We start from the raw sequence: 23,802 nt of genomic DNA, 5'->3' as shown, positions 1-23,802 counted from the left end.
GTCATCACACGAAGCCGGAAAAACTTCCGGCCTCGGCTGCAAAGCTTGGTCTGCCGTCGGGACAGAGTTTAACTTGGACGCTGAGCGACTGTGTGTCGCAGCGAATGGCTAGGGACCTGATCGGGCCGGCACTGCCGCCAGGCTTCAAGAAGCACGCGACAGCTGAGGACGAGGAGCGGGACCTGAGCCCAGGTAAGCCGCAGCGGGCTCCTGCACTCGCGGGAAGGGCTGGCGAGCACCGCGGAGTGGGCGCGGCCGGCCCAGAGTTGCAAGCTGGGCACGAAGGGATGTTTGGGGCCTGACCATTATTAAAAAGACGATACAGTCCCAACTGGCGATTAATATGAGCCGGATTGTGCTATGAACCGGATTGTGCTAACTGACCAATTTTCGTCCGGTCGTCTATTTAACTCTTCCATCAACTGTCTAAGAAAAGATCATGGTACATATGTTACAAATGGTGACAGCGACTGGAGAATCGGTGCCTAGGTCACACAGCTAGTCAGGGATGGAGCCCAAATTAGATCCTCGTAGCTCTCTCTATTCCTTCCGAGTTAGAAGACCCTTACAGAAGATCCTATGCTTCTCTGGTCCCTGGCCTGACTCCCTGGCCTCTCATCCTATCATTGCATCTTTCACACGCAGCCCAGTGCCCACACAGCCCAAGTTTATGCTTCCTCAACGATAGGCTTCTTTTGGCTGCTCTGGTTGTACGTGTATGCCTGACAACTCCAACACATCTTTCCAATCCCGGCTTAAGTGTCACGTCTTCCTCGGGGTTTTTCTCTGCCCAATCACACTAATATTTAACACTCTGTTCGAATAACTTGTTGACATGTCAGTCTCCACCGTTTCACTATGTCTTGTATCCTTACCATGCAATAGGCACGTCCTGTTGCACACATCAACGCCTCTCATTCTTTCATGTTTTTCTGTCTTTAATTGGGAATGACTATAGTTGGGAAAGAACAAAACTGAAAAAATACTGCAACTATTTCTAAATCTTATTTTCCTTTGCTGGCTACCCATACTGGGTAGCCAGAGTCTTCCTTACAGATGTTGGTTCTAGTGTAGTTTTTAAAAAATTTTTTATATTGCCAGGTAGTGGTGGTGCACGCCTTTAAACCCAGCACTTGGGAGGCAGAGGCAAGTGTATATCCGAGTTCTAGCCCGCATGGTCTACAGAGCAAGTTCCAGGACAGCCAGGACTACACAGAGAAACCCTGTCTCAAACATTTTTCTTTCATTCTTTATCAAGAAGTATTAATTAAGGTTAAAGAAGTGTGAGTGAATTATATTGGGTAAATCCCTGGCAATTTATTTACACATTTTACTGGTAGCAGACATTTGAGTAGATTCTGGCTTTTTAACTCTTACAAAGAGTGCCACTATGCATTTTGTGTGTGCGTGCGTGCGTGTGTGTGTGTGTGTGTGTGTGTGTGTGTGTGTGTATCCTGTGTTATATCTCAGCTTCATAGTCCTACCGTTTTACCAAAGTCCTCAGCAAGTATGGGATCTGATTCTTCCCTGTTCTCCCTAATCATTTTTTCTGTCTTTTTAATCTAGTGTTTTGATACAGTATTCTATGATGTTTTAATTTGCATTTCCTTGTAAGAAATGAAATTAACCACTTTTCTTATTTTTAATCACTTTTTTCATTATGCTCATTTTCTATTGAATGATGTGTCTCATACAAAGCCTTAGGTTTCATTATTTATATTCATGTGTCTGTGGGGGTGTGTTCTTGTGAATACAGGTGCCTGAGGAGGCTAGAGGTTGTGGGGTCCCTTGAAACTGGAGTCACAGGCGATTGTGAGCCTCCTGATAGGGGTGCTGAGAACCAAGCTTTGGGGCTCTGCAGTGTGCACTCTTAACTACTGGCTGGCCTCATTATGGCATTTTTTAAACAAAATTTGTTTTTTGTTGATTCTTCTCCCTATCCCCCTCACACCTCTTACATCCTTCACCCTTCACCCATAACTTCCTTTTACAAGTGTTACGTCTCTGGAGGGAAAGGTACCCTGACTTTCAGAAGTCGGACAATACCTACAGCTGTGAAGGGAAGTAACCTGGATACCTACAGCTGTGAGGAGAAAGGTATCCAGACTTGTTGGGAAGTCAGGCTATAACTGAAGCTGGGTTCCGGTGGGGAATGGTCTCCCTACAGGATGTGTGGCAGTCCTGCTCCCCTCCACGAGAGAGCCATTACAACTGAGCTCTGCTCCACTCCCTAAGGGAGTTTCTGTTGCTTCTCTGCTTTGCTCTGCAAAGAGAGTTTCCCAGCAGAGATTCTGCTCTGCTCCAGCGAAAGAAGGTCTCCACCCAAGACTCTTTCAAGAAATTGATTTGGGAAGAAGAAATCCAGGAGCGTGGCTGCCTCTGGCAGGGTGGAGAAGGGTGGCCGCCAACTGAATGGGCACGGGGCTTATTGGGACTTCTCGGGGACAGAGTTTTTTCAGGGAGAAGATTTTCAGGGTGGCAATTGGTGAGATTTCAATCCCCTCAGCTTGGACAAGCTCAGATTGGCTAGATTCTGTGCTCAGGGATTGGTTGGTTATGTGCTCAGTTGGTCAGGGGCAGAGTGTGTTTCTTTGGCTCTGGTTTCAGGGCCAGGGTGTTTTCACTGGCTCCGATTCCAGAGCCAACGTCTGTTTCTTTCACTGGCTCTGGTTTCAAGGCCAGGGTGGGTTTCCTTGGCTGGCCCTCTTACTCTATATCTTTTCCCTTTTCATGTGTCATGTGTGTCCCCCATTTCTCAACACCACTTTTCACCCCCTTGTGGTCTCCTTTCTAGTTTCATAGCTATATCCATACACACCCCATTTATAGATGGACATGTGAACATTATAAACCAGGCTGCTCCTATCAGAGAGAACATGCTATATTTGCCTCTCTGAAACAGTTACCTCACTATAGAATTTTTTCCGGTTATTTCCATTTTCCTGCAACTTTCATGATTTCATTTTTCTTTATTTCACTTTAATCTCAGCTGAATAAAATCCCATTGTGTATTTCACACCATATTTCTGTTATCCATTTATCTGTTGATGGACATTTAGGCTAACTCCACTTCCTCCATATTGTGAGTAGAGCATCAGTAAACATGGATGTGCAAGTGTTGCTGTACTGGCTGGAAGTCTTTTTTTGTCAGCATGTCACAAGCTTTTGGTCATGGTGTTTCATCACAGCAGTAACTGTAACCAAGACACTAGCTTTTTCTTTCATGTTCTCATAAAATAGTAATCGGATCTACTCCATTAGGCATTTTTAAGCAGACTTTTAAGTGGCGTTAGTTATAGTCAGACTGTTTATGTAGCCCCTGCCACCATGGATCTCTAAAACTCTTCATCTCACAAACTGAAATCTGTTGAACAAAAGTCCCCATCCCTTCCTGCCCTCAGCTCCTAGTGATTGCCGTTCTGTGTTATGAGTGTGTAGCTCCAAGAACCTCCTGTGAGTAGACAGACAGTAGGGGTTTCTGTAACTTTCTCTTGCACTTATCATAATGTCCTTAAGGTTCATCTGTATAGCATTCTTCAGTATTTCCTTCAGGTGAGGATTCCTGGCCTCCAGGTTTAAACCTTGTCAGCCTCATTTTACAGGGCAACAAAGTAACGCAGGCAGCTTAGCTAACTAACACAATCCATACAGTTAGTACATGGCAAAGGACAGATTCAAAGCCGAAGAGGCCAACTCCAAAGCCTGCAGCCTTGCCCTCCTTTGTGTTAGACACACTGGCCTCTTTAGCCTAGAGCATCAGCTTATTCTCTCCACGGAGAATGCACAGCTTGTTCTCTTCCGCTGACTCTTTCTCTGTCTAGAGCAGTGGTTCTCAACCTTCCTAATGCTGTGTGACCCCTTACTACAGTTCCTCATGTTGTGGTGATCCCCAACCATAACATTGTTTTCATTGCTACTTCATGACTGTAATTGTGCTAGTTAGGAATTGTGATGTAAATGTCTGATATACAGGATATCTGATATGTGACCCCCCAAAGGATTTGCAACCTACTGGTTAACTGCTGGTCCAGCCGGGCAGTGGTGGTGGTGCACACCTTTAATCCCAGCACTCGGGAGGCAGAGGCAGGCGGATCTTTGTGAGTTTGAGGCCAGCCAGGGCTACAGAGTGAGTTCCAAGAAAGGCGCAAAGCTACACAGAGAAACCCTGTCCTAAAACAAACAAACAAACAAAAAAAACCCTGCTGGTCTAGAATGTTCTTTTGGATTGCTGTATGACCATTGTTGTCTCATCACTTAAGTCTACCCAAATGCCTTGTCAGAGTGGCCTTCTGTGACCACTGTCTTCCAAATTGTCCCTCCACACAGACAAGTTTTTACTGTTTCAATAGCAGCACTTTACTGGAACTGATTCTTTCATGTTTGTTTCTTTAGAAGTATTTACTCTGTCACTGGTGGGTGGATGGGTTGGTAGGTGGAGAGTCAGAAGATTAAAGTCCGTAGTAAATGCCAGCCAACTGTGGCTATGAAAAGAAAACGTCGGCCAGGAGGACTCATTAAAAGAGTCGTAACATGTCCAACCAACATTGTCCAGTTGCAGGGCCAGCTCTGCCCCCTGATTACAGGAGCAGCAGTTGGGACTCCTCAGACAGCGATGAGGACAGCAGTTCTCTGTCTGAAGAGGGAGGTCAAGAGTCTGCGGAAGATGACAGTGGTCCCACTGCCAGGTCAGTCACTGAATCTACGGTGGAGCAAGCCTCACACCTCTCCTGAGTTGGCTGGAGCCGATCTGTGTCTGCGCTGTGCAGCGCAGGGAAAATGTCTTCCCGTGTGGCATGTCACACACTCTACATCTTCTACACAGGAACTTACTCTAATTGGGCGTGACGGTACCCACCTTTACTCCCAGCACTCCAGAGGCTGAGCCAGGTGGTCTATGTAAGTTGAAGGCCAGCCAGGGCTACATAGTGAGACCCTATCTCCAAAAAAATAAAAAATCAGCTTATTCTAGTAATGTGTAGATACAGAGATACCTAAAGTGAGTGGATGAATTAATGAATTACTAAGATTTGTGTGTATGGTGCTAGGCAATCAAACCTATGGCCTTGAGCAGGCTAAGCAAGCTCTCTGCCACTGAGCTACATACTCAGCCCAATGAGGTTTACTATATAGAAAGTTTTTCCTTAACATATTATTGAAATAACTAAATATTGTAAGTAAGCCCATAGAATTTCTTTTTAAAATTGATAAACAGTGAATATTCTGTTCAAATACATGATTCCCTTCTAATATAGCTTTACCAGCCGTGGGTCAGGTAGATAAGCTGAACCTTTGATTTTTACAGGTTAATAAGATTTTCAATGTCCTTTTAAGATTAGGAGACAGAAAAAGGCAACTTCCAGTGCTTTTGAGAGGGAGAATAGAAGCTGAACTATGCATTTCACTCAAAAAGGCTGAAAAGACCTGAGATTTTTTTCACCTAGTATAATCTTGAATTCTTCACTAGGTACAGAATACTGATCTAGTCCTGAAAAATAAATAACTGAAGATAAATTCCAGGAAAAGATTAAGAACTATTGCAATACATATTTTTTAATTTGGCAGGGTTAATTTATTGTTTCAAGTTTAGATAGCTACTTAAAGTTAATGTTTTCTTTCACAATTAAAGCTTTTCTTTTTGTAAAAGTTTAACATATGTTTAACTTAAGTTATACTACTGTGTTTCCAGAAAACAGAGGCGACATCAAGATAGAGATGATGACGACGATGATGGGTTTTTTGGACCAGCCCTTCCTCCTGGATTTAAGAAGCAGGATGACTCTCCTCCAAGGTGATAATGTATAATGCGTCAGCCAATTTTTTTCAAGTTCATAATGCTTTATAGTTTGAGATTGACTCATGATAGCCATCCTTTTAGTTTGGAATGAGTTAGTTTATTGAGTATGTAGCAAGTGAACATAGAAGACTAAAACAGCAGATAGAGAGCAGAACATCAGCAGACAGACACACAACATCCAGCAGGAATGCCTGCAGAAACACTGGGGGAATGTCAGCTAGAGTCCCCCGATGGACCAAGAAGAACTGGCTTGTCTCCTCGTGGGTAAGACTCCCAGTCAGCCATTCCCACCCCAGGCACTGTGTAGCATGGTAAACAACACTGAGTCTCCTGCTTAGGGAAGGTGCTGGGGTGATTCCCCCGAAGCTGTGTTCGAGAACAATGTTTCTACCCAACTGACTTACTCTCCTTCTGGACTCACAGTCGGGGAGGGGGGTGTTTTGTATTCTCCTTTCCCTGTCTCACAGGGTTGGGGACAAGCCTGTCCCTGGACAAGGGGCTTTGGAGGACACTATAAGACAAACATGTGTGGGTCTGAAATGGGGCCCACCTCCAGAACCCTTCTCAGGGAGCTCAGACAGCACATGACAATTTATAATATAATGCATATGACATGCGTGCCAGTGTGTAAGAGCACATAGAGTAGATGGCTGTTTCTTTATATTCAGAGCTGAGAATCTCATGTGCCAATTCTTGATTTCCATGTAATGCTGTTTCTTTTAAGTATAGCAAGACTACACAGTCTGCTACCATTTTAAATAATCCCCAAACAAATAATACTTTCTACATCTCTAAAGAAGAATGCAACTGATATAGGTGCACAGATGTGGCTCCAAAGGCCTAAAAGTTAGGACCCTCTGCTAGCGTTTTGTAAATAAGTTACTGGCCCCGGGATAGCCCATTCCTTCCAGAAGAGCTCATTATAGATGGACCATCTCACCTGAAAGTCTGCAATCCAAAATGCTTCCAAATCCCAGACCTTTGTGCAGCCAGCATGACACCACAAGTCTGCTGGTCGGTATCCACAACCTTGTTCTATGCATGTGATTATCACCTAGCGTATCATGTACAGTTGCTCAGGCTATTTGCAGAAGGTGTGTATGAAATACAAATGAATTTGCACATTTAGACTTGAGACCTTTTCCCCAGGGTTTCTTATTATGCATATGTAAAGAGTTCAGATTCTGAAATTTGCAATGCTCACGGTCCAAAATTTTAGATAAGCTGAACCCAACTTGTACTTAGTCTATGGTAGTTTCTCTCTTGAAATTGCATCCTTGTGCTTTGTCTAGACATTTGCGCATATACGATGATTTCTGATCTTGTGGGGTTTTGTTTTGTTTTAATGAGGTTGCCGTGTGTGTGTGTGTGTGTGTGTGTGTGTGTGTGTGTGTGTGTGTGTGAGTGTATCTGGATGTGTTTCTTGCTTTCTCTTTGGCTTGTTTTTTCTGCTTGTTTGTTTCGTCCTATTCTGGTTTGTTTGTTTTATCTTATTTTATTTTGAGATACCTGTTTGTTTTCTAATGGGAGAGAGAATGAAAAGGTGTAGATTTGGGTGGGGAGGTGGGGAGGATCTGAGAGGAGTCGGGGGAGGGGAAACTATAATCAAAATATATTATATGGGAAAAAAATCTATTTTCAATTTAAAAAAAAGAAAATCGTATTTTGGACAATAAAACCCATGTGTGAAATAAATAGTAGCATATTTTAGAGTTAGAAGTCTCTGATACAATTGTAGAATGCCATGGCTGTATTACATTTACTATATTTAAATTTTTTATTACATTTTATTAATTTGTGGGGGGGGCACACTTGACCCCACTGCACATGTGGAGGTCACAGGACAGCTTGTGGGGGTCGGTCCTCTCCTTCCGCTCTCTGAGTCCAGGAACTGAACTCAGGCATCGAGAGCCTTTACCCACTGAGCCTGGTCCAATGTATTTACTATCTTCTCAGATGATGCCACAGATTTCATCTCCACAAATTCTAAAGTCATAAAATTAATGTCTGTGTAGCTCTGGTAAGAATTATACTTAGAAAAAAAAAAGGTTCCCCTTGTAGCTTGTAAATGACAGCTAGTTGGATCTTTCTGATAACTTGAAACTTTGCCCTTTCGTATACAAAACTATTATACACAAAGAGGGTTCCTGAAGCCAAGACAAGATTGTGAAGGGGTCAGAACAATTGACTCTCAATACTTTTTCCCTCTGCTAAGAAGCCTGTCGGGGAGGCTCTGAGTGCACAGGTACCACCTGGAAATCAGCTGACAACTGGAGTCGCATCTGAGCAGGTAGCACTGGCCAGGGGGAACCATGAGGAAGACACTGGATAAAGGATCTGAAAGTGTGAAATGAGGAGAAAGGAGTTTCCTGTATCTTCTCACAAAAAGGCTTAGTATTGAGGCATTTCTGTCTTGTATTGATGACAGTCCCTGAGATAGGTAGTAATGCTACTCTAAAACTCATGAAATTTGACATTAGAGAGTCCAGGGCTCAGACTCCAGCTCAGCCCCTTGCTGGCTGTGTTGATCTTGGCTACTCGTTTTTCCCAAAGTGCAGTGGCTTCCATGGACAAGGGTTGTTTAAGGAACCACAGACATACACCAAGTGAAATGTGATTGGTACAGTAAGTGCCTCCTCCTTCATCTGCGGGCCACGGTGGACCAGCTGCGTTCTTCTGCGTCCCTTCTGGATTGTTAGCAAGGACTGTGTAGGTTTGGACCGCTGTGGTGCATTACCAGCGTCTGCAGGCAGCTGTTGTATGTACCCGCTGGAGATGTTCTTAGAGGAGCACACTTTCTGCTTAAGTAGCTCTGACTCTAATTACGAGGCCCAGTGGAATTTTCAGTAGATAGCAAAATCAAAACAGCAGAAGTCAAAGTGCAAGATGGCGCGTACCCTTGTGAGTACAGCTGGGTCACAAAGATTGACAGTGTTCACTTTAGTGTCTGGTAGGTGACTCAGCAGGTAAAGGCCCGTGTCCTGCAGCCTGAGAACTTGAGTTCAATCCCTGGTTCCACTGACCACCCCCCATATGCATACTGTGACGCACACATGCCCATAATTAAATGAAATTTTCTTTTCTAAAAATGAAGTAGAAAACTATTAATACTAGTAAAAATAATGTTCAAAAATTATTTTCAACATTTGTTACTATCTGGCTTTCTTATTATTGTGAGCTTTTATTCTAAACGCAGCTTTTTAAAGTCAAGAGAGAATGATAATGGTGTGTTTTATTTTCAGGCCTGTAATAGGTCCTGCATTGCCGCCCGGTTTTATTAAGTCTCCACAGAAAAGTGACAAAGGCAGAGAGGACTCAGGACAAGTGTCATCATTCTTCAACTCAGAGGTTTGGAAAGTTTTCATTTAAAAAATAAAATGTATAGCAAAGTCAGAACTTGAATGGTGTCTCTAATCATGTGGCTCACATGAGATATGAAACTCCAAATATGAGTCTCTTCACACATTGTCAGCTCACTGTGAGAGTAGAACACCCAGGGGCGAAATCAAAAGCTGTTCTCACACCTGACAACTTAGCAAAACGAGATTGTCAGGGCTTATGGTTTATACTCCTGTCTTTGAAGGGTGGTATTTTTGTTACTTTTCACTTCCTGTCTTAAGTAGTTTCCCTCCAAGACAGAAGGTTCTAACTGCTGTACAAGGAAGATCCTCTGCCTAGGGAATGGTGCCACCCACAGTGTGTGGCTCCTCCCACCTCAGTTAACATACTCTAGATAACCTGCATGCACGCACGCGCGCACACACGCTCATGCACGCGCACACACACACACACACACACACACACACACACACACGCGCGCGCGCGCGCCCACAGGCCAACTTGATTTTGCCAGTCCTCACTGAGGCTCGCCCCAGGCGATTCTACATTATGTCAAGTTGTCATGGCAATCAAAGCTAACCATCACAGTAGTCTACACTGTATTCTGAAAATGAGGGAAGTGTGTTTGATACCTAATAAGAGGGCTAGAAGTAAGGTCAGTATGAGATTGGTTAATTTAACAACACCATCTCCAGTTTTCCTTGTGTCTGCTCTGTCTTCTTAGGGATGCTAATCTCCTTCAGCTGAGTGCTTTCTTTAGACCTCTTATGCCTAACAAAGTCTTCACATTTACATGCAGTTCCCAATGTCCAGACACTGAGTGTGAATGGATGCTTTCACCCCTAATGGAGGAAGGGAGAACTTTCCAGAAGGTTTCATGTAGGCTTTCTTTATGTTTATTTGATCAAAATTGTATTAGATGCCCGTGCGTAAGTCTGTCAAGTTAGTGCTAATGAGACCAAAGTGAATGGCTTTGAATTATCCAAGTTTCTCCCCCAGGACTTAGAAAAAGGCCAATTTCATGATTCCAAAGAGGGCAAATGATGTAGGTTCTTCTAACAATAGAGTAATTATTGGTAGAAACTATTACCACCACAACCACCCCAGAAAAAAGGAAAGAATGCCAGGGCTTAGAAAGCTTAAACAACATGCCTTCGATCACAGGGCAGGGGCTGTGGCAGTGCCCTAGCATGGGGGTAATTTGTGTTGTGATTGTAAGGAAGGTTGCCGTCACAGATACTGGAGCTCAGTGGACATCCCCAGGGGAGTTTTGGGTTCTCATGTCCCCAGACAAGGAGCTGAGCAGTGGCACAGTTTGCTAAGAGAAGACACACTGCCATCCAGGAGGACAGCCAGTGTCTGGGTGGGTCTGCTGTGCAGAAGTGGCCTCTGCATCCCATGGTGCAGACTCTGGCTTATACTCTTCCTCTTAAACCTCCCCCAGGAGCATGAGTCAGGTGCACCTGCAGACACTGGAGTGCTCTGTTCCTGTGTCACTTTCCAGGTTCAATCAGACGGGGAGGTGTTTAATCTCCTCTTCACCAACTGATTTCTTTCATACACTGATCTTGCCACCTTTGCCCAGGGCTCTACAGGCCTCACTCTCTGCCCTGTTCTTGAAGACACTATATAAGTCATTCAGGGTATCAAAATGTTGTCCTGTCCCAGGTTGGGTTTGGTCCTATGATTCTGATTTTCAATAAAGTTGTTATTGCTGTTTGCTTCTCTGATCCTCCGTCCAATTCATGTCTCTCAACATCATATGTAATCTTTGTTTCTAAAAATAGCAAGCAAGTTGTGATGAAATTTTACTTTCATGAAAACTATCTTATTAGCTAGATGTTAAAATAGTATTAGCATATCCTGTCATCAAACACTGTGTTTTTATTTGCTCATTGAGTTTTTTTTGTTTTTGTTGTTTTATTGGGTTTTTTTCCCCCAATGGGTTTTGGTTTTTTGTTGTTTGTCTTTTAAGGCAGGGTCTCTACATAGCCCTGGCTGTCCTGGAACTTACTTTGTAGACCAGGCTGCCCTCAAACTCACAGAGATCTACCTGTCTCTGCCTCTGCCTCTCAAGTGCTGAGATTAAAGACATGTGCCACCATGCCTGGCCACAAACACTAATGGTTTTTAAAACTTTAAAAGTTTGTCATAGGGTCTGGAGAAATAGCTCAGCAGTTAAGAGCATTTGCTGCTATTCCAGAGGACCCAAGTTCGGTTCCCAGCACCCACACTGGGTGTAACTCCACCTCTAGGGGATCCAATACGATCTTCTGACCTCTGCGTATATCCACATATATGTGGAATATACACACCAAAAAACACACATGCACATAAATAAAAACACATCTCTTTTTAAAGGTTCATCATGTATTTTATATTTGCTTACCTTATGCCACAAAGGATTATGTCTAAGGAAATTACAGATACACTTCAGACGATGTTTGTTGGACAGTGAGCTGGCTCAGTGTGGAAAGGTGCTCAGTGCACACGCCAGGCAGCCTGAGTTCCATCCCTGAAGTGCACGTGAAGATGGAAGGAGAGAAATGGCTCATAGTGTTGTCCTCTGACCTCCACACACACACACACACACACACACACACACACACACACACACACTGGCACACGTGTACACACACTATTATTTTTTTTTAATCTGGAGATGTTGTGACAGCACCGTTTAGATGTAAGCTGTCAACACTTAAGAGATTGGAAAGGCTCTCGTGAGAGTGCAGAAAACACTGGTCCTCATAACACTGGTTATCAGGTTAGGTTAGTCTTCTTAGTAGACTTAGTCAAAGATCCATTTCCTCAAGAAGAAAGGAAAAAGAATGTCATTTCACAGTTTATTGTAAGAAGCAACTGTGGTGTGTGTGTGTGTGTGTGTGTGTGTGTGTGTGTGTGTGTGTGTGTGTGTGTGTGTTTCAGAGTAAGCCATAAGAGCATAAAAGGGATAAGATTATTTAATTGCACTTGTATGAGTTTAAAAAGAACAGCCCCAGATAGAAAGCTACTTTTGAGAGGTTAAAGGGGAAATGAAAGGGATGTAAACAAACTCTTCATCCAGTGAGCTCAAAAAAATCAAATAAAACAAGGTGTAGAAGCTGTCAGAACCAGACAAGCATGTCGTTATTCATTGTAATAAATCTACTGAGGACGAGGACAAACTATAAGCCTTGGAATATTATACCATCTATCCAGAGTCATACCTGGGAACCATCATCAATGTGGCTCAGGACAAGATACAGTTCCAATCCATCTCCATTCCTTTGTGTCAGCTGAAACACCTTCTACTGGAGGCCCCAGTGGCCACACTAGGCGGAGATTCAGGGGGTGATTTTCACCGTCCTTCCTGACCTCCGTCCGTCTGTAAGGATCTTTCCAGACTTGCGCTTAGTCCTGTAGCAGCCTGCCTTCAGGAGCCCCTCTGCCCACCCACCTGCCTTCCCTGGGGACTCTGCCTCTTGGTGTGGACCCCTGTCCCCCCAGCTCTTTACCACAGCCCTCTCAGCCTTTCCTCCTGGCCCATCTGTATTCGTTTCTGTCAATCATCAATAGCAGTGTCTACCAGGGGCCCCACAGTCACCACATCTGCCTGGGATCCAGAAAGAGAAGATTAACCAGAGAACAGAAAACTTACCCAACAAAGACAAGACCTGTTGTGGACACCAGGAAATACATCAAATATGGTTCCAGTGCCTACTCTTGGTACAAAAACACAAACATGAACAGCCAAATAATATTCCTCCACCAGAAGCCAGTAACGCTACTGCAGTAGGCCCTAAAAAAAGCAATATAACTGAACACTTAAGACAAAGTCCTTAAAATAGCAACTATGGATATGGTCGAGGACCTTGAAGAGGGTATGAATGAATGCCTCAGTGAAGTATGTGAAAATACAAACAGCTGAATGAAATATTGAAAACAATTCAAGTCATGAAATAGAATTTAACACAGAAATAGAATCTCTAAAGAAAACCCAAACTGAAATAAAACTGGAAAATTTAGGGTGTCAAACAAAAGCTTCAGGTAAGCCTCACCAACAGAATACAAGACATGGGAAAGGAAATCTCAGGGGTCAAAGGCAAGGTAGAAGAAGTGGATAGCTCAGTCAAAGAAAGTTAAATCTAAGAAAAAGGGAGGGCGGGGGACAAGAGGTATCCAGTTATCGGCACTATTTTGTTTTTTGTTTTGTTTTCCAATGGCATGGGAAGAGAAATGAGACAGTCCACATGCTCTGGAGCTGTCGTCTTCAAGGAACCCAAGGGAAAGCTCACTGTTCGGTGATGGGCTTGCAACAAACTTTTTGTTTGTTTTATTGTTTATGCATAATCCATTTCAGCTCAATTCCAAGTGGTTGAAGATCGTTGTCTGTAACCTGTTGGTCTCTTCTTAGAGTAAAGATCCTGTCTTGTTTTAAAAGGAAGCAGAGAGCAGTGACGATGGGGATATTGTCGGACCAATGCCCGCAAAAGGACCTGTTAACTACAGCGTGACAACAGAGTTTGAAAGACGGGCCCAGAGAATGAAGGAAAAATTAACCAAAGGAGATGACGTAAGCTTTCAAAGTTGTTTTTACCAGTGTGTTTTGTGTGTATGACTGTTTTGCCTGTGTGTGTGCATGTGTACCACATACATGCCTGGTGTCTTAGAAAAGGGAGTCAGATCTCCTGGAACTGGAGTTACAGATGGTGGTGAGCTATCAAGTGGGTGCTAAGAACTGAACCTGCATCCTCTACAGAAGCAGCAAGTGCTCTTAACATCAGAGTCAACTCTCTACCCCTAGAAAGTAGCGTAGATTGTGTACGTGTGTATATAGTTTTGTGTGTATGTGTGGAGTTTTTGTCTTTTGTTTTGATACAGTCTCACTTTGTAGCCCTGGCTAGCCTAGAACTCCCTATGTAGCCAGCACTAGCCTCGACCACATACATAGAAACCTGCTTGCCTCTGTCTCCCCAGAGCTGGAACTAAAGGCAAGTGCCACCATGTGCAGACACCACTTTGTTTTCAACTTTATTTCGCACCCAGGATTCATCTAAACCAATTACAAGAGAGTCGTGGATGACTGAGCTTCCTCCAGAAATGAAAGACTTTGGTCTTGGGCCGAGAACCTTTAAGAGAAGAGCGGATGACAAATCCGGAGACCGCTCCATCTGGACAGACACCCCAGCTGACCGCGAAAGGAAAGCTAAGGTAGCGGATTTTTCCTTTTCTTCTTGTTTTTCGTTCGTGTATTCTGTCTGGTTTGGCTTGAACTTGCAAAGATACAAAATGAAATTATTTAAGGATACTGATAATGTAGGGTTTTGAGGACAACAGGACAGTTGTACATGACCCAAGGACTTGGGTTGGTGACTCTGAGTTCATTGGCTCACACTAGTGAGGGTTGAAAACACCAGTACTGATGGCATTATGCAAAGTGGAAGCAAGCTTTAGTCAGGAGAATTACAGAGATGTGAGAAATGAAGGAAAAGGATGAAATGAAAGAAAATTGGAACTTTTGAGAGTGATAGGGGTTTCCAAGAACTTCCTTGTCTCAGGTTTTTATAGGTCTATGGCAAAGACTAGACAGGGGCTGAATAATTGCTACGAGGTTGGTTAGTTCTCTGGGCTATCATGAAGGTAGTGGATAGCGCATGTGCTCTATGCATGTTTCCTGGTCCAACCAGAGAGAGGTGCTGTTTATGTGGCTGCCCACCTAGCCAGGGATCGTCAAGCCTCCCTTTGTCCTTCTCTGACTTAGGCTCTATTAGTCATTGACCTTGACTGTCACTGGTTGCTGTTTCTCACTCTGTCTTTGCAAGTATTTCAGGTTGTACCAGGCTTTTTTTTTCGGGGGGGGGGGGGCCGCAACCAGCTCCCAAATCATGACACAGAGCTTCTTATTAGTTATGAATGCTCGTCCTTAGCTTAGGCTCATTTCTTGCTACTTCTTAAAACTTAGCCTGTTTCTCTTCATCTCTGTTTTGCCTTGGGGCTTTTTACCTTTCTTTCCTTCTGTATTTTTACCTTTCTTTCCTTCTGTATTTTTACCTTTCTTTCCTTCTGCATTTTTACCTTTCTTTCCTTCTGTATTTTTACCTTTCTTTCCTTCTGTATTTTTACCTTTCTTTCCTTCTGTATTTTTACCTTTCTTGACTCTCACTGTTTTCGTTTCTGGCCAACAGCTGTCTGCTGACCCCGGGAATGTCCCTCTCTTTCTCCCTCATTCTCTTCTTCTTCTCCTCTAGATTCCTCCTATTTACTCTCTGTCCTCCAGCCCCACCTGACCTTTTCCTGACTAGCTATTGGTCATTCAGCTTTTTATTAGACCAATCAGGTGCCTTAGGCAAGCAAGGTGAAATAGCAACACATCTTTATACAATTAAACAAAGGCAGCAGGAACAAATGTAACACATCTTTGCCTAGTTAAAATAATACTCCACAACATCAGGCTCTGTTAATTATACCAAGTGCTGTCTGTTCTCACAGCCACCAAGAAGTACTGCAGAGTAATCTAAGTGAGTGTGTGTGTGTGTGTGTGTGTGTGTGTGTGTGTGTGTGTAATGGAGTGTTTATTTTGTTTCTGTTATGGTGCATCCTCTTTGACTTTGTGTCACACACCTTTGCTGTTCTTTTGTTCTTGCTTCTGTTAGTTCTATTTCTTGGATTTTTATACAGAGACACTCATGGCATCATTGAATGCTGACAGTGTTCTTTTCTTTCTCTTCCGTCATTCCTCCCCCCCCCCTTTTTGTCAATATGTACATCCTTTTTAGTTTTTCCTTTTACTGTTTTTGAAATCAGACAGTGGAAGATTCCTTGTGTGTTATTTTCCTACATTTTGTCATTATTAGTCCAAACTCATCCTGAGTTTCTTCCAGTTGGGTTACTGGGAGGGTTTGGTTTGGATCCCATTGTCCTCTTTCAGGAAAATCACAGACTCCTGCACTAACTGATCCCTTCTCAAGTGTGCAGCTTTTTCTGACTGGGAGGAATTCAACCAGCCTGGCTTTAGTTCACTTTCCTGTCATTTAATCTAAGTAAAATGAATAGTATCTGTTTCTAATTTTATTTTAAATGATGTTATTATGTTCATTCTTCAGGAAATGCAAGAAGCAAGGAAGTCATTCAGTAAGAAAGATGAAGAAAATGTATTGTCAGGAAGGGATAAGAGATTGGCTGAGCAAGTGTCCTCATACAACGTAAGTAAAACAATAAAGTACATAAGGACATAAATAATCTCTCCTCACTCTTCCTCTCTTTCCCACTTGGTTTTGTTTTGTGCTGGGATTTCACTACATAGCCCAGGCTGCTCTCTGACTTTCACTCCAGGGTTTGCTGGACTCATATTTTTCTGTCTTTTAGGTTGTTGTTCTATTTGGTTTTGGTTTTGGTTTTTCAAGGCAGGGTTTCTCTGTGTTGCCCTGCCTGTCCTAGAACTTGTTCTGTAGACCAGGCTGGCCTTGAACTCACAGCGATCTACCTGCCTCTGCCTCTCAAGTGCTGAAGTGCTGGGATTGAAGGCGTGCAGTGCATCTCCCAACACCTAGCATAGTTAGTTCTATTGTTTCTCTCTCTCTCTCTCTCTCTCTCTCTCTCTCTCACATATTTGAAATCAACTTTATTCTGAATCTAAACAAAAAGAATAGGGATGACAGTAACAAACATCACTGAATGTTGTGATGTGCTATAGCATTCTTATCTTTGAAATTCAAGAAGGAAGCAACTGTGTTCCAAACAGCTCGACATGCAAGTCCAAAACAGGGACAGTGTGTTTTACCTGCCACATTCACTCCCAAGCCCCTTCACCTCCCTCAGCATCCCAGTGAAGTACACGATCTGCTTAGCTAACTAAGGCAGCGCACACACTGTACCACTGACATCACAGACAGTTGCCTCACTAATCCTGTGATGCAGGGCTCCAGCTTCACTTTCTCACAGGTCAGCATCCTTACCAGGGCGGGCAGTTGTTTGAGCAACCTCTAGATCATGCTAAGTTGTACTGTGCTGCCAGAGCCGAGTCCATGATGGCCTCAGGTGGAGCAAGAGCAGGCGTGACAGCAAACTCCCAGTTAGGATCTCCAGTGAGCTTTCTAACAAGCCGAGGAAAGACTTTCCAAAGTTGGAATTACTTTTGGCAGAAATGTCATAGTGCTGAAGATTCTTACTTCAGTGGGAGACAATAGATTTTGCCTCTACTTTCCTTGTTAATATCCACTTTGTTGCCACACAATGCCATGGGGATGTTTTCAGACACACAGCAGACCACTGTGCCAGTTAGGTACATTCTTGTAACTCCTGACGTTACATCCAACATTCTAATGGCACACTGGCTTTGTAGTAGCTGTCGCACAGGCCCCCAGACTTCTTCCGGCCGGCTGTGTCCTACACCTTGAACTTGATGGGTCCTCTGTTGGTCTAGAACACAAGCGGATGCAGCTCCACGGCCAGGGTGTCTGCGTACTTCTTCTTGAACTCTCATCAAGTGGTACATCAAAAGTATCATCTTCCCAGTGCCACTGTCAGCCACCAGGATGAGCTTGAACCAGACCTGCAGCTCTCCCTGGTGGCCATCACGGTGGTCCGTTTCTCTCTTCTTACAACCTCCTTTTACTTAAAACACTTCTATGGCCCAGTCCTGAACAATACTTGACTCTGTGATCTGTGAACATTTGTATAAGATCCTTCTGCATATTTGATAAGTTGTTTTTAACTTTTAAGTCTTAATCAAAAGTTTAATTCCTGCCAGGTGGTGGTGGCACATGCCTTTAATCTCAGTGCTTGGGAGGCAGAGGCAAGTGGGTCTCTGTGAGTTTGAGGCCAGCCATGGCTACTGTAATTAGACCTTGTCCCAAAAAATAAACTCAAAGTTTAATTACTAAGGGGCACTTTGATTAGAAAACGAGAGCCTGTTCACTCATAGAGATTATTAGTGTATAACTTTTAACATTATAAACAGATTTGGACTGTCTGGTGGGAAGATTTGTAGGAGAAAAAACTTTATAACACAATTCAATCTAAATTTATAAACTACAGTCACTATTCATTAACATTTTTTCATTTTTTTGTTATAATCTCTCTTAACTCTCAAAAACTAGGGAGTGGTCTATCTCCAAAAACAAGTGTTAATTCCTGAACCCATTGGCCCCCAAAAGGCTTTGGGTGTATAGAAAATTACCTTGGTTCCAGATGTTTGAGTTAATGAAAATGGTGTTAAGACTGATTTCTTAGCCATGTGTTGACTGGAACCATAGTCAGTAAAGCACACATGAAACATTTTTTGGAAACTGCCCAGGCTTGGCTCATCTGAAACGGTCACAGAAGGTTCAGGAGTCAAGTCCCAGTAGAACTGGAAGAACTGGAGCCATTTAGACATGCTCTCTGCATTCAGACTAATCTAAATGACATACATAACTGGGAACATAAAAATCCAAAGAGGAAATGAAAATATAAGTTGGAATATGTAGACCTAAAGAATAAACATAATTTGTTGAAACGTGGGACACAAGTGTGTAGCCAGAATGGGTTATCTTAGGAAGAATAGCTTAAAATTCACTAGCTAGATCTTTCCAAGCCAATATTTCTTATAAAACCAGACACCTACAGTGTGACCCTGGAAACATGTCTCCTCCACAAAGTAGAACATTATTTTCCATAGCCTCAGGAAGATGCAAAAATACCAACAGAAGGTAATTCATAATAGCTATCACTATAACAGCATAGGTATTCATCAGTGAGAGAAAGAAACCCCAGGGACATAACAATGAAATACTCAGCAACAAAGTGTAACAAATTATAAGTGAGTGCCGCAGTGGGGTGAGTCAGTCATCACAGAATCTGGCACAGGAAAAGCATCATCATTGGGTGGAGCTGGATGTGCAGAGTGAGTGTTCTGGCCAGGGGTGGCTGTTGGAATCGGAGTGTTTACTAACGTTTACAAGGGAGTAACACTCGGAGCTTCCTAGAGTGATGGAAATGGCCAAGATCCCGATGGGATTTGAATTCAAAAACATCAGTGAATTTACACCTAATATCTGTGCATTCCATTGCATTTTTAGGAAAATAAATAAATATTGAGCCTGGTTAATGAATGTGTGCTGACATGTTTAGGGAGCATGCAATGATGTCTGCCATTTACTTTTAAATATTTTTATGAAATGAAATTGTGTGAAATTCTGATTACTATGAGATTTACTGTTCAAAGTAGTGATGTCTTTTTTTATTAATTTTTTTTCATTTATTTTACATACCAACCACAGTGTCCCCTCCCTCCTCTCATCCCGTTCCCTCTACCTACCTCCCACCTACCCCCCGCCCCATCCACTCCTCCTCCATCTCCAATCAGAAAGGGGCAGGCCTCCCATGGACTTGAACAAAGCAAGGCACATCAAGTTGAGGCAGGACCAAGTTCCTCCCCCTGCATCAAGCTAGGCGAGGTTCCAGCATGGGGAGCAGGTTCCCAAAAGTCAGCTCCAGAGTCTTAAGACGAAGCTTCTGTGTAAGCCCTGCTTTGATAAATTGAATAATCTTGAAAGTAATGCCATGAAAGGACAAACCAGCCCACCAGAAACGAAGGAGTTTTTCAAAAGCTGTGAAAAAGCCATCCTAGGGCCAGTGAGATAACTCAGTGGGTAATGGCGCCTGCCACCAAGCCTGATGACCTGGGTCTGATCCCTGGGATCCACAGGGTGGACAGAGAGAACCAAATCCCACTAGTTGTCCTCTGAGCTCCTCACAAAACAAAATAAAGAATGTCAAAGCCGTAGGATTCAGGGTCAATTGCTCTCAATTTCACAAATTGTTAGAAAAAGCAAGCATGGTTTTGTTTTGGTGCTGGGAATTGAACCTAGGACTTTGTATCTGCTACACACACACACTCTACCACTGAGCTACCCCCTAGCCCCCAAACAGTTGTGGTGTGGTTTGTTTTTGTTTTTGTTTTTCAAGACAGGGGCTCACCACCGCATGGGTCTCAGGCTGACCTAGAACTCACTGTGTCGTCCAGGCTGACCTCAAACTCGGGATCCTCGCAGCTCTGCTGGGATGGCAGGCTCACACCCCTGCACCCAGCCACCCTCAGCGTCGCCTGGCATTGCCTTACTTGGAGCTCCATTCACTTCTGTGCTTTCGTGTGTATCCTTTGACATAGGCAGGGCCTTTAAGAGTTAGAGTTATAAACAAAATACATCCTTTCTGCCATTCCCCCTCTTCACATGCTGAATATTTGGCACTACACTCTTACAGGAAATATGTACAATAGAAACCACTATTTGTAACTCCTGTTCCAGGATCTCCAATGCCCTCTTCTGGCCCCTGTGGACTCTTGCACACATGTAGTACACAGAAACCCATTCAGAATCACACACATGTATTCTTGTAATCTTTGTAAAAAGACTAAATAACAATCGTTGTGAATAGCCTTAAAAGGAAGGGCTCCTGCTTTACCTGGTCTTGAACACCGTTCTGTGCAACACAGGGGATGCGCACACCCACCCAGCTTTGAGGCTGCTGATCTGCACTGTGATCATCTCCTCCATCCCTGCCTGGTTGCTCCATCCCAGGCTAGTCTACTCAGAGCTCCACAGCAAATCCCTACTTTATTAAACCAATTGCCTTTGTACAACCTCGTCTGAAAATAGTATCTGGATAGACCTGAAAATGTGAGCATCACCCTAAGCTGAGCGGAGAAGGGGAGGGAGGGAGGTTGGAGAAAAGAGACAAGCAGAACAGTGGGTGAAGCAAACATCCCTCGGCTCTGGCCGTGCGCCATCTGCACAGGCCTAAAATCAGGTCGCTTCTGTGCTCCTTAGTTCACTTAGTTCTGTTTTGGCTTCTGCCAGTGCCTTCGCCTCTTCCACCTGAATGGCTTCAGGGACCAGGTCATCTGTGAAGTGGGAATTAAATTGCTCGTTCTTTCACACAACTGTTCTTGGTTTATATTCCTGTTAGGACTTTCGTAACCATGACGACCATGCTACCTCGCTTTCCTACTCTTTCACTGCATGTCGCTAATAGATGTCTTCGCTCCTTCTGGACCGTATTTCCCACAGCTGTGCGTTTTCTCCTTAGATGCTGTCTTGGATCCAGAAACCCCCGTCAGGGTTTGCAAACATCTCTCATTCACATGCACTAGTCCAGTATGCTTCATGGTTGTAGACTGTCTGTGACCGACGTGAGCTAAGGTTTTTATTTCTGTTCTCCTGCTTTCCCTAGGAATCAAAAAGATCAGAATCCCTCATGGACATTCACCACAAAAAGTTAAAGAATAAGGCTGCTGAAGATAAAAACAAGCACCAAGAGAGAACGCCATTTGATCGTGATAAAGATCTCAAGGTTAATCGGTTTGATGAGGCTCAGAAGAAAGCCCTAATAAAGAAATCCAGAGAACTAAATACCCGGTTTTCACATGGCAAAGGCAACATGTTTTTATAAGTGAGTGTGCTTCAGTGAGGTACACTCATTCATGCTGGTCAGTCTGACCCCCTCCGAGGACCCCTTTGTCTATAGCAATTATGTGCACAGACTTTTCCTTTTGTAATAAAGTAAACTCAGAGTCTACATTTTTAGAAACTGTGACTGTTGACAAGTTAGGAGGATATGTGGCTAGCTGGAAAAATAGCTCTGTCTTCACGATAGCCTAACAGGACATGGCTATTAGAAAAGTGTGGGTTCCAGTGAAGAGAAATGGTGCTTCACAGAGTGTGGCGAGCAACTTGATGGGTCGTGTGCTCCATTAGAGAGGAGAGAGGGGTTTGTTGGTATCTTTGTGTGTGTGTGTGTGTGTGTTCATTTGCTTGTTTGTTTTTCGAGACAGGGTCTCACTGTGTAGTCTTGGCTGGCCTGGAACTCACTATATATACCAGCAGGCTGGCCTCAAACTCACAGAGATCCACCTGCCTCTGCCTCCCAAGCACTGGGATTAAAGGCGAGTGCCACCAGGCCCCGTTCATTGAACAGGGTCACAATTAGAAAAGAGTCATTGCTTCAAAAGGCCTCTCTAAGTTTTTACAACCATGCACCGTTTATCCATGGTCCTGTCTGATGAAGGCTGTGATGTCGGCTAAGGAACTGTGAGAGCGAGGATGCTTCCTGAGTTCCCCGTGATCTGTAGCGGTATGAAATGGACTCAGTATTCAGGGGGGATTTTTTTTTTTTTTTTTGGTTTTTCGAGACAGGGTTTCTCCGTGTAGTTTTGGTGCCTGTCCTGGATCTCGGCTCTGTAGCCCAGGCTGGCCTCAAACTCACAGAGATCCTCATGCCTCTCCCTCCCGAGTGTTGGGATTAAAGGCATGTGCTGCCGCCACCATCAGGTGGGATTTTAAAGGACAATGTGAACTTTAAAATGTTTTCCAGCTTACTGAATTGTTACCTCAGAGGAAGTCCTCTATGTGATGTCTGTCTGTCCACCATTATTTGTTAGAGAATGATCTTTTAAAACATATAAATTTGTCCTGTTCTGTGTGTCCTTTAAAGTAATATGGGAGCAGACCATCAATGTTTCTTATATAGAATAGAGTATTTTGGGTGTTCTTGGCTTTTCTTCATATAATTATTTTAATAGTCCAGTGTTTTGTGGTGTTTTACGGGTTTCTTCTTAGTTCTGGGGGGGACTGTACACTGACTCTCACCACAGCCTGGACCTTCTTCCTCAAATAGATTTAACCAGCCCCAGAGTCAGTATCTCAGGCCCTTGCAAATCCATGAATTTTAGATGGCTTGGTTTACCCTCCAAACTTCACCAGTAAATGCACACCCGCTTGGAAATAGAGAGCGTGGAGTTTCGTTCTTCCTGCCTTGGCATGTTTTGATGCCTGGGGGTTTTGATTTGCTGTCTGATAAGTTGTTGTTTTTGTTGGTTTTAAGGCAAAGAAGACTGTTTGGATTATCTCATATTAAGGAAATATTCTTGTGATTTTTTTTTTAAACTTAAGTAAATATTTGTAGGGGAGGCAATCTGAAGGACATTATACACATCTGTTGTCATCCACGAAGTCTAGGACTCCTGTCTTCATGATCTGCCAAAGCTGTCTGCATCTTGGAATGTCACAGGGGATAGTCTGATTCATATATGTATATAACACTTTGTAGCTGTTTTACTGGAATATTAATCCTGGATAGCTTTTTTAATTAACCAAATAATAACTGAAAATGAGAAATCTGTACTCATAACCACACTAGTGGGAGTAATATGTGTTTTAATGCTTTAATCAGTGTTTCTTAAGCTGTTAAACAGAACCTCCTTGCGGCGCGCTCCTCGGCCAGCGAGGAAGAACGACCACCATGCGAGGATCCTTCTCAGAACACACTTTATTGGAGCGCCTCTTGATCAAGGGAGAGCGGGAGGTGAGGGGCCCCGAGGACTAAACTGCAGCTGCTTATAAAGGGAATCAGGCAAACGTGCCATACTGTGATTGGGTCCTGCCAGAATGCTAGCACGGGGAGCCACGGGATAGGCTGAGGACATAAGGCCAATTACCATACTCGTGCACCATAGCCAAATATGGAGTTGTTTACAGCTAGGCTCCCAGGAAGCCAGCGCCATCTTAGAATGGCGGCTCCCTACATCTCCCCCCTCTTTATTAATTAAGCCGCAGGAGAGAGTATAGGTCTGATTTCTGCAACACAAGTATTTCATCTGATCAGGTCCCCACCTCATGATGTGTTGACCGATCGAGGATGAGTTAACT

The 23,802-nt window shown here is 43.6% G+C and overlaps 1 protein-coding gene and 1 pseudogene across 1 annotated transcript; one reads left to right on the top strand and one right to left on the bottom strand.

The window, feature by feature from the left end:
* The first annotated feature begins 11 nt into the window (after positions 1–11).
* On the top strand, positions 12–21,673 carry Gpalpp1 (GPALPP motifs containing 1). Its single transcript, XM_042285200.2, has 8 exons — positions 12–192; positions 4,553–4,685; positions 5,687–5,788; positions 9,037–9,142; positions 13,557–13,688; positions 14,162–14,326; positions 16,219–16,317; positions 21,329–21,673. The coding sequence occupies exons 1-8, from the start codon at positions 105–107 to the stop codon at positions 21,545–21,547; spliced, it is 1,044 nt and encodes a 347-aa protein (XP_042141134.2). The 5' UTR covers positions 12–104; the 3' UTR covers positions 21,548–21,673.
* Positions 17,051–20,671, bottom strand: LOC107400633 (GTP-binding nuclear protein Ran pseudogene; annotated as a pseudogene).
* Positions 21,674–23,802: the final 2,129 nt, after the last annotated feature.

This window comes from Peromyscus maniculatus, chromosome 9, assembly GCF_049852395.1.
Source record: "Peromyscus maniculatus bairdii isolate BWxNUB_F1_BW_parent chromosome 9, HU_Pman_BW_mat_3.1, whole genome shotgun sequence".
NCBI lineage: Eukaryota > Metazoa > Chordata > Mammalia > Rodentia > Cricetidae > Peromyscus > Peromyscus maniculatus.
The sequence above is the reverse complement of the archived record's forward strand: the minus strand, read 5'-3'. Positions and strand labels throughout refer to the sequence as shown.